At 40.0% G+C, this 13,186-nt stretch overlaps 1 protein-coding gene across 3 annotated transcripts in view; it reads right to left on the minus strand.

Moving 5' to 3' along the window:
• Positions 1 to 13,186, minus strand: part of ZSWIM7 (zinc finger SWIM-type containing 7) — a 136,731-nt gene that overhangs the window by 85,144 nt on the left and 38,401 nt on the right. For all 3 annotated transcript variants that reach the window (XM_088453672.1, XM_088453670.1, XM_088453671.1), the window contains 2 exons: positions 4,594 to 4,615; positions 3,330 to 3,432 (listed from right to left, as the gene is read on the minus strand). In XM_088453672.1, coding sequence (XP_088309798.1) covers positions 3,330 to 3,432; positions 4,594 to 4,615 — 125 coding nt within the window. The remainder of the gene's footprint in view (positions 1 to 3,329; positions 3,433 to 4,593; positions 4,616 to 13,186) is intronic.

Consider the following 13,186-nt stretch of genomic DNA (forward strand, 5'->3'; position numbering starts at 1 on the left):
CTCATTGCAGCCCCCTATAGTACCCTACGCAGCCCCCTCCCTATAGAACACTAAGTGGAACTCCTCCTCTCCCTTTGCACCGCTCACCAACCCAACCCTCTCCCTTGCTATCTCTCACTGCAGCCCCCTCTCCATAGTTCCCTATGCGGCCACCTCCCTATAATAAAGCCATCTCTCCTACCCTTACTTACCTTTAGCCGTTCATTTCAGCTTCTCAGATATCCACAACTCCCAGATCAGCCAGGACCCCATTCAATTTCAGCAACATGCAGCCTGTATAAGCCCTCCCGCATCACGCCCCCAGCTCCCTGCACCGGTCCACTCGCTGCCTCACATCTCCCACCATGCAAAAAAAAAATGGACAGCCTTGTTAGGTCACCAGCTGCGGCACCCCGGTGACAGCGCTGCAGCACCCCAGGGAGCCGCGGCGCACAGATTGGGAACCGCTGCACTATTGTCAAGACAACTTTTACGAATTATTCCAAATCTACCTACCCATAAGTCTCACAAAATTAATGAGCAAACACTGATATTTGTCCTCCTGTTCCCTAGAGAAACTTTCAGATGCCAACATAATTGCCTTAATGCTCCTTCTCTCACAAGGTCTTCATGGTCATTAAATTAGTAAAAAGTAACAAATCCCTTGATTCAGATGAACTCACAAAGTAATATTAGAAGACATTTGTAAACATTCTAATTCCACACCTGATTGACCTTTGAATTAATACTTTGAAGGAACACCCTTTCCACAATCAATATTAGAGAATCAAATTAATCTTGTTTGTAAAGAAGGCAGAGACCCTAATGTATGTGCCAGCTATAAGCCCATTTCCTTAATCAACAAAGAGCTAAAATCTATAGAAAGAATAAAGCGAACAGATAAAATAGCTGCTCGTCCTCCCTGAATAATACAGACAAGTGAATTTCATACCTGAGAGAAAAGTCTGTGACAACACCAGTTGAATAATTCAATTCATATTGATACAATTTAACAATCTGCCATGTTATTGTTATCCCTGGATGCAGAGAAGTACTGTTATTGCATGGCTTGGCCTTTTATGGAAGGCTGTGCCAAGTATCATGCAACTGGTGTTGCTGTCTAGGGTGCAAGGCCAGGGGGGCGGGGGCATGGCTGCTCGTTACTTTCATTAACATGATCCTTGAAAAGGCTCCCAGAGATACCCTGCTCTTGGCTAGATACAATACAACCGTGGGAGGTGGGTGTAGGTTTTTAGAAGTGCTGATGAGATCCGGGGGTCTCAGAGCGCTAAAATGTATTGGTCCATCCTTTATGTGCCCTAATTTAGATCCATTTAGCTTGTGTGTCTTTATTCTTTACTGAGCTCAAGGACTTAGAAATTTGCTCAAAGGCTTCCCTTAAAATCCCAAGCTCATCCTTGATACATGTTGAATTAGGTAGCCTGCGCTTCCCATGATTCCTTGCGGATCTGGTGTGATGATTACGTTTTAAGAAAGTGCAGAGGTGGAATAGAGGTATCCAAGCTTCTAGAGGGTAAAATGGATGGAGGGCTTCTAGCGCTATTCCCTTGGTTGTGTATGGAGTGCAGCAATTTGCATAAAGGTAAAATCAGAATCAATAGAATGGTATTGGCAAATTATGATGTCATGTCAGCATTGTCAATTTAGAAACCCAGGCAACAAAGATTCGACAAAATCGGGATGCCTCCTGTTTGTCTCTAACAAAGAATAACAAATTGTGCTATTCATTGATGATATTTAATAACGCTTACTAACCCAATGATGATTCTCCAAAATCTTTACAAGGAATGTTCCAGGTTCAGACAAATCTCAAATTTCCTTGTAAGCGCTGACAAATACAAATGTAATGGAAATGTCCGCACAGACCCTCAACTTGTTCTTCAATCTTCCATTCCCTAAATGAAATGATCTAGGTATGTACATATATCTTAAAGGAGGAATAAATTAACACAGAAAAAAAGAGAAAGAACAAATAATATTCAGCAATGTAAGTAGCTGGTGGGCCGGCACCAAATCAACACCGCTGCCACCCGGGCCCCCACGGCGGCCCTGCCTGGAACGACCCACCTTGTGTGCGGGACTGGGTGCAGGGGGAGCAACCCTGGCAACACCGGGTATCCCAGTAAGTTTAAAATGAAGCACTGCTGGATCCACTGGAAGCCACCATCATCGCCGGAGCCACTAGACGAGGTAAGTCACCACTTCGACCACCAGAAACGTTTTGTCCATTTTCTAATCATGTTGATATTTCATCAGGGTCGACGTGATAAATGTCAACATTGTCAATGTCTACATGCCAAGATAGTTGACATGCTGCATGTCAACAGGCTTATGTTGACATTATAAATGTTAAGAAGAATGTTGACAAAATATACCAAACTCTTTTTTTCAAGCATTAAACAACATAATCTTGAAAAAATGCTTCACCAAAATCTTGCTAATATACACCATATATGAAACCGTGGCTGAATTTCAACCTTAGCCATCCCCTCTGACCATTTTCAATTTCTTCATTATCGCTCTCTTCCTAAGAAACCTTTATGCCCCACAGATATTGTTATAATAATTGTAAATTTACTATGGAATAAAGTGTTAAATTCTATGTCATGTCGGTATGTTTTCAGTATATGTGCGCTACTCACTATTTGACCCTAATTTCTTTGTGTTTTCTCCTTATTTACCAGGTATCTACTGTGATTTGTGTTAACTTGTTGATAACATTTGCTATACAATTAAAACAATTTATAAATGAAAGAGAAAAAATATCTACTACCTGAATATCCTACACTCTTAAGGTGCCTACACACATAGCGATGTGCTCACAATCCCACGATGTGTACAATTTCCCCCTGAATTCTCCCCGGGAGCTACCTGGCAGTCATGGGCACGATTTTGTCTTAAAAAGCTGCCCATTTGACACACAATCTATCGTGCCGACTAAACTATCCAGTGCATCGTGATCTGCCCTACATCACTGCAGATCTAAAGATGCGATGTGCAACCTGCGGGGACGCGCATCGCATCGTGATCGTGAGTGGGGACTCACGATTTGGGCATATTTTACACGATCTGTCGTTTCGATTGTGTCGGAATCGGCCAGATTGGGTAAAATATTGCCATGTGTGTAGGCACCTTTAATCATAAATATTTTATTATTGTCTAATTATAAATAATAATAGTACATAAAATAAATAAATAATATACAGACACATGCTACTCAAATTTATCTCACGATTACAGTAAATAAGTACAATTTGCGAGGCTATGGGACCCATTCAGAACATTGTACAGCTGTTAGAAAGGATCCTGGGTGATAATGTTACACATACCTGGAATGTGCTCCTTCCACTGGGACTTGTCACATTTGTTACTGAACGCTGATCAACTAAATCCAGGGCATATAAAGCCGTGGGCCCAAAAATAAACTTCAGTCTGAAAGTAAAGTGAAGTGAATAAAACTAATGCACATATACAGCTAGAATGCATTAACATCACATGTAACATCAGGGAAGCAAGCTGACCATCCCCCGCTTAGGATAAAAGATTAATATATAAACAATTTGTGCTGCATTACGGGTAATCTAATTTGGCAAAAGTGACACGAGGAACAAAACATCAAAATTTTGAGTCCATGGCCAGGAAACTCCCCAGACCTTAATCCCATTGAGAACTTGTGGTCAATCCTCAAAAGGCGGGTGTACAAACAAAAACCCACAAATTCTGACAAACTCCAACCATTGATTAGCTGCACGCTGATGCATATTCATTCAGTTAAAACTCTTAACAGTAACTTTAAGATTTGAAAAAACAAAAACCCTCCATTCTAAAGGTGGGTACACACTAAGATATGTCGTCTGATCCGCTGGATCGGACGACATATTGTCCACATTGGGCAGTGTATACCCCGCTATGTCGCTGATGATGTGCGCTCCTGTGCGTCGTCAACGACAACGCCCGTCGGACCTGCATGCGGGCGATATCGTCAGCGAGGCCATGCTGCCAAAAGCAGCATTGCCACCGTTGTCGCTGCCGTCATTGGCAGGTGTGTATGCACTTGCCAATGCCGGCACCACCGTCGGGTCCCGCCGCTCGCGATATCGGCTGGGTACACATGGTTAAGTGTGTACACAGCATAAAGACAGGCATACACTTGGTCGACGAGTCGGCCGTTTGGCCAACTCGGTGACCTAACGATTGGTAAGTGCATACTCACAACCGTCGATGCACTACAGATATATCGCCCGTTCAATGGAACAGGCAATATATCTGTCAGTATGTACCCAGCTTAAATAAGATCTATAATCTTCAATTTGCCATTTATAGTAAATAAAATAACTTCCACCACGGGCAGACCCTTACAATAATAATAATTCAGAGGCTTTTCAAAGAGCTGAAGTCAGGTTTAATAGGCAATTTTGGCCATTGGCCAAACCATGACACCAGTCCAATGTACTGTAAGTGAATAAAAGGAACCACTTCATAATTCGAAACTCTACAATGGAAGTTTAGAAAGATCTATCTGGTAACTTAACAACCTGAAAGCTGAATTCAGTATAAACTTCCCAGTACTGCATATCAACACAAAACACTCACCCTAGTAGATGTTCATCAGAAACTGCAAAAAAAACAAAAAACAAAATAAAGGATGTAAGAAAATCAATGCAATAACAGCTTCTTAGTATAAATACAGATTTTGGTTTCACTCTATCGTGTCCATTTAGAAATGTTTTTAAGGACAGAATAAAAAAGTACAACAAAACATAAATAAAATGGTCATTTGAAATGATTTGCTCATGAGCATAAGTATGTACTCAATGGGGAGATTCAATTAGCCACGGGTTGTACCGCATGGCCTCTGCTCTTGGGTAAAGCATAGAGACCAGCAATCAACCTGCGACTAGCCTCAAGGCAGAATTTAGTGCAGATTAATGCTTGCACCCTCCGGAGGTACAGGCAAAAATGTGGGAATGTATGGCAAGATTACTGGTGGACCAAATGGTCAATACTTCCCAACTCTCATGAATTTGGGAGGCATATTTCGGTGCATCATGGTTACTGGGTGTCACTACTGTATTTTTGGGGAGAGTGACTGACAGCCGAGTACTTCAGAAGCATGAAGCACACTGCTGGTGTCATGACCACATGTGGACATTCCAAATGATGGAAGGTCCATTAGGGTGGTCGGAAAGGTGACCATGCCCATAGGTTGCTAGCAGTTATCATTCTACCAAATTTTTGATAAGAAGGCCGAATTAAGAAGATTATCATTCTTTTGATTTCTTATTTAATTATATTTAAATCCCATCAATATGCCAAGACTGCATACATTGGAGGACAGTTTCCGGAGTTGCACATGGACAACGTTTAATAATATGGGCTATTAATGTATGTTCTTTTCTATGAGTAAGATATTGGTATTTGTGTACATTTTGTAACTGTTGTAATATAAGTTATATTTAGGAGTAATTTAATCATAACAGTGCCCCACAAAAGAGTCTTCCTTTTCCCTCTTTGAAATCATAAGTCCATTACATTTGACTCTAGGCGTATCACCAACTAAAGCGGAATGACTTGTACCCTAAATAGGGACTAATTACCTACTCAGTGTTGGTTCTCTCTCAATTTGTCCATATTTAAAAGTCATTTATCAATAGATTGTTTTTGGAATCACCCTCTTTTTCTTACCAATTGATCTTAATTAGATTATCACTGGGCATTGTACTAGTTTCGGGGCCATATATCAGTCCAGATAAAAATAGAATGTGTGATCATCTCTAGCTAGGCAGTGCTCAGCAAACAGTGAAAGTCAAAAGTACACATGCCAGGTTTATACTCCTTTTAAATAAAATTATATCTATGCCAAAATCAATTTAGGTGAAATTACATTACTGAAAATGGAGAGGACTTTTATTTTACTTCTTTAAAATGTAGTTTCTTCACGATCAATCCTAATGTCTGACCTACAATCCTATTTCTTAGGCTAGGTACACATTAGACGATGTGTAAACAACGCGATAATCATCTCAATTTCCCTACTTCCCCAGAACAAACAATATAGTGCGTACACACTGTGCAATCCTTGAAATGACTGAATGATATATATTGCATTGATTGGTCATTTAATATTTAGCTATACAGATATGCCATGCGAGGCGCAAGACGGACTCCAGCGATAAAAGACCAGAAATTCGCGTCTCCATAGGTTAGAATGGAGACACGCTCCCATGATCGGGGACGCGTCATAGCGTACCGTGGTGTGTAGCGCAATGTGTGCGCACATTTGTGGCGCGATCAGCCACAATGATCATGGGCACATCTGTATAACGTTACCATATAGCTTGGTCGTACACACTACCCGATTTTAACAAAGACATATTTTGATCTGCCGAGCATGTACAGCAGATCAGAAGATGCGATGAAAGACGCACTGAAGCACGCAATAGTGCGTACACACTAGGCTTTGTGGACGATTTGACATTCCAAATAATCTAAAATAATCAAATAGTCCAATTTCTCATCTAGTGTGTTCCCAGGCTATGCCAAGACCATGAAATAAAGCTGGCAGACTATTTTTCCCATCCATCCAATTGGATGAGTGTTTCAGTTTCTGACCGGTCCACACACCTGGATGTGCAAATAGCATGGATCGGATGGTTATGTGGGCTAAATAAATGGATTGCTGGATTTCTGCCTACATAGGCACTCACAAATCAAAATGTTTGGTCACCCTTGGACAGCATGTATAATCCAATTTGCTTCAGTACAGATCTTGATGAGGTACTAGTAACCTTACAAGTAAATGGCCTATATACTTTAATTAAATCACAAATTACACATTAAACTAGTTTATTAAACCATTATTTGCAAAGAGTAGATGAGGACACAGTCTAATCCCAGTGATTTGTTAATCTATATTTGCTTAGTACCAGGATGGCCTCGAAGACCTGAGTTCCTGAGTATATATACTTTACCAGGATGTAGAAACGATAAAAATCCACCAATATTATCAGCAATATCTAGAAGGAGATTATGTTTAGAGGAAGAAGTACTTAGACAAGAGACCTTTCATAAACACTTAAAGATAATCTCAGGTGTAATACTAGAGGAAGCAATAGTTTTGCACTTCACACAAAAACAACCAGATTTATATTATATATATATTATATATATATATATATATATATACACACATACACACACATACATACATACATATATACACACATATATACACACAGTTCAAGAGGTCCGGCACTCCACAAAACGATACATATCCTGCAGGGGTGCCCGCACAAAAAGGATTGAATATGCAGCTAAGGTGCAGCACTCCCTTATAAAAAACCACACAGACCACCAGGGAAATAAAGGAACGTTTCAGTACTTTAAGTACTATCTTCAGCCATCATGGCTGAAGATAGTACTTAAAGTACTGAAACGTTCCTTTATTTCCCTGGTGGTCTGTGTGGCTTTTTATAAGGGAGTGCTGCACCTTAGCTGCATATATGCATATATATATATATATATATATATATATATATGCATATATATATATATATATATATATATATATATATAAAAATATATATACACACACATAGTCAGGTGCATAAATATTGGGACATTGACAGAATTTTCAGATTTTGGCCTCTATTCACCACCACAATGGCTTTGAAATTAAACAAACAAGATGTGCTTTAACTGCAGACTTTCAGATTTAATTTGAGGGTAATTACATCCAAATCAGGTGAACGGTGTAGGAATTACAACGGTTTCTATATGTGCCTCCCACTTTTTAAGGGGCCAAAAGCAATGGGACTATCAACTCAAAAGCTTTTTCATGGACAGGTGTGGGCTATTCCCTCATTATTTCATTATCAATTAAGCAGGTAAAAGGTCTGGAGTTGATTCTAGGTGTGACAGTTGCATTTGGAATCAGTTGCTGTCGACTCTCAATATGAGATCCAAACAGCTGTCACTATCAGTGAAGCAAGCCATCATTAGGCTGAAAAATTAAAACAAACCCATCAGAGAGATAGCAAAAACATTAGGTGTGGCCAAATCAACTGTTTGGAACATTCTTAAAAAGAAAGAACGCACCGGAGAGCTCAGCAACACCAAAAGACCCGGAAGACCACTGAAAACAACTGTAGTGAATGACAGAACAATTATTTCCCTGGTGAAGAAAAACCCCTTCACAACAGTTGGCCAAATCAAGAACACTCTCCAGGAGGTAGGTGTATACAGTCAGGTGCATAAATATTGGGACATTGACATAATTTTCATATTTTGGCCTCTATTCACCACCACAATGGCTTTGAAATGAAACAAACAAGATGTGCTTTAACTGCAGACTTTCAGATTTAATTTGAGGGTAATTACATCCAAATCAGGTGAACGGTGGAGGAATTACAACGGTTTCTATATGTGCCTCCCACTTTTTAAGGGGCCAAAAGTAATGGGACAAAGTAAACAATCCTAAATCTAACTTTCACTTTTTAATACTTTGTTGCAAATCCTTTGCAGGCAATTACAGCCTGAAGTCTGGAACGCATAGACATCACCAGACGCTGGGTTTCATCCCTGGTGATGCTCTGCCAGGCCTTTACTGCAAATGTCTTCAGTTCCTGCTTGTTCTTGGGGCATTTTCCCTTCAGTTTTGTCTTCATCAAGTGAAATGCATGCTCAATCAGATTCAAGTCAGGGGATTGACTTGCCCATTGCATAACATTCCACTTTTTAGCCTTAAAAACCTCTTTGGTTGCTTTTGCAGTATGCTTCGGGTCACTGTCCATCTGTACTGTGAAGCGCCTTCCAATGAGTTCTGAAGCATTTGACTGAATATGAGCATATAATATTGCCCAAAACACTTCAGAATTCATTCTGCTGCTTTCGTCAGCAGTCACATCATCAATAAATACAAGGGAACCAGTTCCATTGGCAGCCATACATGCCCACGCCATGACACTACCACCACCATGCTTCACTGATGAGGTGGTATGTTTTGGATCATGAGCAGTTCCTTCCTTCTCCATACTCTTCCCATCACTCTGGTACAAGTTGATCTTTGTCTCATCTGTCCATAGGATGTTGTTCCAGAACTGTAATGGCTTTTTTTAGATGCTGTTTGGCAAACTCTAATCTGGTCTTCCTGTTTTTGAGGCTCACCAATGGTTTACATCTTGTGGTGAACCCTCTATATTCACTCTTGTGAAGTCTTCTCTTGATTGTTGACTTTGACACAGATACACCTACCTCCTGGAGAGTGTTCTTGATTTGGCCAAGTGTTATGAAGGGGTTTTTCTTCACCAGGGAAATAATTCTTCTGTCATCCACCACAGTTGTTTTCCGTGGTCTTCCGGGTCTTTTGGTGTTGCTGAGCTCTCCGGTGCGTTCTTTCTTTTAAAGAATGTTCCAAACAGTTGATTTGGCCACACCTAATGTTTTTGCTATCTCTCTGATGGGTTTGTTTTGATTTTTCAGCCTAATGATGGCTTGCTTCACTGATAGTGACAGCTCTTTGGATCTCATATTGAGTCGACAGCAACTGATTCCAAATGCAAATGTCACACCTAGAATCAACTCCAGACCTTTTACCTGCTTAATTGATAATGAATTAATGAAGAAATAGCCCACACCTGTCCATGAAATAGCTTTTGAGTTGATAGTCCCATTACTTTTGGCCCCTTAAAAAGTGGGAGGCAAATATAGAAACCGTTGTAATTCCTACACCGTTCACCTGATTTGGATGTAATTACCCTCAAATTAAATCTGAAAGTCTGCAGGTAAAGCACATCTTGTTTGCTTCAATTCAAAGCCATTGTGGTTGTGAATAGAGGCCAAAATATGAAAATTCTGTCAATGTCCCAATATTTATGCACCTGACTGTATGTGTCAAAGTCAACAATAAAAAAGAGAAGACTTCACAAGAGTGAATATAGAGGGTTCACCACAAGATGTAAACCATTGGTGAGCCACAAAAACAGGAAGACCAGATTAGAGTTTGCCAAACAACATCTAAAAAAGCCATTACAGTTCTGGAACAACATCCTATAGACAGATGAGACAAAGATCAACTTGTACCAGAGTGATGGGAAGAGAAGAGTATGGAGAAGGAAAGGAACTCCTCATGATCCAAAACATACCACCTCATCAGTGAAGCATGGTGGTGGTAGTGTCATGGCGTGGACATGTATGGCTGCCAATGTAACTGGTTCCCTGGTATTTATTGATGATGTGACTGCTGACAAAAGCAGCAGAATGAATTCTGAAGTGTTTTGGGCAATATTATATGCTCATATTCAGTCAAATGCTTCAGAACTCATTGGACGGCACTTCATAGTGCAGATGGACAATGACCCGAAGCATACTGCAAAAGCAACCAAAGAGTTTTTTAAGGCTAAAAAGTGGAATGTTATGCAATGGCCAAGTCAATCCCCTGACCTGAATCCGATTGAGCATGCATTTCACTTGATGAAGACAAAACTGAAGGGAAAATGCCCCAAGAACAAGCAGGAACTGAAGACATTTGCAGTAGAGGCCTGGCAGAGCATCACCAGGGATGAAACCCAGCGTCTGGTGATGTCTATGCGTTCCAGACTTCAGGCTTTAATTGCCTGCAAAGGATTTGCAACAAAGTATTAAAAAGTGAAAGTTAGATTTAGGATTGTTTAGTTTGTCCCATTACTTTTGGCCCCTTAAAAAGTGGGAGGCATATATAGAAACCGTTGTAATTCCTACACCGTTCACCTGATTTGGATGTAATTACCCTCAAATTAAATCTCAAAGTCTGCAGTTAAAGCACATCTTGTTTGTTTCATTTCAAAGCCATTGTGGTGGTGAATAGAGGCCAAAATATGACAATTCTGTCAATGTCCCAATATTTATGCACCTGACTGAATATATATATACACACACATATCAGGGGCGTTTCAAGAGAGGAGGGGGCCCATGCGCAGTCTCCGTCACAGCGCCACACTGATAGACTACTATAGCGCATGAGCAGGTCACCGGGAAAATGCCCTGGTGGCCATTTAACCTGTACTGCACATGCGCAAAACGACGGGAAAATGGGCACGGCGGACATTTTCCAGCCTCTTTTACAGCGATGACACCGGCGCCAATGTGGGACTCCGGAGAGGTAAGTATAATATAGGTGCAAGTGTGATGCGGACCCCCCCGGACCCAGGGGCCCATGTGCACCGCACACCCTGCACCCATTATAAATACGCCCCTGAGATTATATATATATATATATACATACACACAAACATACAGTGTATATATATATATATATATATATATATATATACACACACATATATATATATACACACACACACACACACACACACATACACACACAGACCAGGATTGACGGCTCTCAAGGGACTTTTCTGTGTACAAAAATACACAACATGCACCCGGCTAACACTCATGTTTCATATTTTTTATACATAAAGAAGTCCCTTAAGTGCCACCAGTTCTGGTCTGTATAGTATTCACTTTTTTGTGTGGATGACACCTGGGCAATATTATTTAGATTATATGAGTGATGGTCAGATGGACTTTATATATTCAGCTGTTGGTTTTTACTAATGGCCACCAGAAAAAGAGAGAATAGTTCAGCAAGAGAACAGCACTCCAATATTAAATGCACAACCTTGTACTGTATTGCTTGAAAAAGGATTTATTGTACCCAAGACATCTGTTTGCACAATAAAGTATTTTCACTTAATATCGGAGTGCCGTTTTCTTGCTGGGATATATCAATTATACACACACACACACACACACACACACACACACACACATCTACACATACTGTACATAGAACAAGATTTGTTTTCGCAGATAAATATTTGGACAGGATAGATGGTTCTGTTTGTCTTTGTATCTGCTGCCATTCTTTTAAGATTGGAGGAAACAGAATAAATTGATTTGAAACGGATTACCTGAATGTGTACATAATTAGCCAGTGCATTACATATGTTTATTAAAGCAGAAATCAATAGTGTGTGGGTTCTTTTCTTTAACATAGCCTAAATCACAATTACAGGCTATAAGAAACAGCCAGGTAATTTCCTTTTCTCCGTGGTTTGTTTGTTCATATTGCTGTTACAGGTTGATAATATGGTGTAACATCTGTAAAATTATGTGACTAATATTGCAACAACAGTCACATGGTACAAGATATGGGGGGAGATGTACTAAGCCTTGGAGAGAGATAAAGTGGAGAGAGACAAAGTAGCAACCAATCAGCTCCTGTCACTTTCAAAAATGGCAGTTAGGAGCTGAGTGGTTGCTACTTTATCACTCTCCACGGCTTAGTACATCTCCCCGTAATGAGCAGAGAGGCTTTGGAACGCCGTTCACAGCTATGTTTTCACTGTGAACCCCTCCTCCTCCTTCTCTCCCCTCTGTCTACACATGACATGCTGGAAGCTGTTAGCTGTGGCAGCCATATTTATGTTAGACCCTCAGAACTGGAAAGGAGATAATGATCTGTAGGAGGGTAGCTGAGAAACATGCATGCATTAAAAAGGCACGTCATTTGCTGTTTAAAGAACAACAACAGAAAAACTTTGTCTGTGTGCGGTTGCTACTTTAATATGGTTTCCTAATTGTAGATTTCCCTTAACATGCTGTATAGTGTCTTACTGCATCATATCATTTTACATGTTATCACAAATTGACATACCTAAAATTATATATATCTATATATATATATATATATATATATATATATATATATACATACATACACAGAAAAGAGAGGGTACCTTTGGTGCGCTACAACTTTGAATATTAATTGAATAGGAGAAGTTTCCACCACTTAGGGGGATTTATTGCAATATTAGCTGTTGGTCAAACACAACTTTTAGTTACTCTTCAAATCACCATTTGTTTATGTTTTGGATATTATTCATAAAATAAAAGCCCTATGGCAGCCCATAATTCTTATACCTGAATATTTTATCCTGGGTATATCAACAGAGGTAAAAATATATAAAACAATTTACAATACAAATCAATACATAAATAGCATAAAACAACTTTTAGTAAACCTGCCCCAGTACAGAAGGATAGATGTTATCTACCACCTACACCCTTACGGGTGTGAGCTCTTAGGTGGACCTCTCCTGTGGTAGGTTCAGGTTTTTCAAAGCGATGACCCTACACGTTTTGT

The sequence above is a fragment of the Taudactylus pleione genome, unplaced genomic scaffold (genome assembly GCF_031769625.1).
Source record: "Taudactylus pleione unplaced genomic scaffold, aTauple2 ptg000585l, whole genome shotgun sequence".
Classification (NCBI taxonomy): domain Eukaryota; kingdom Metazoa; phylum Chordata; class Amphibia; order Anura; family Myobatrachidae; genus Taudactylus; species Taudactylus pleione.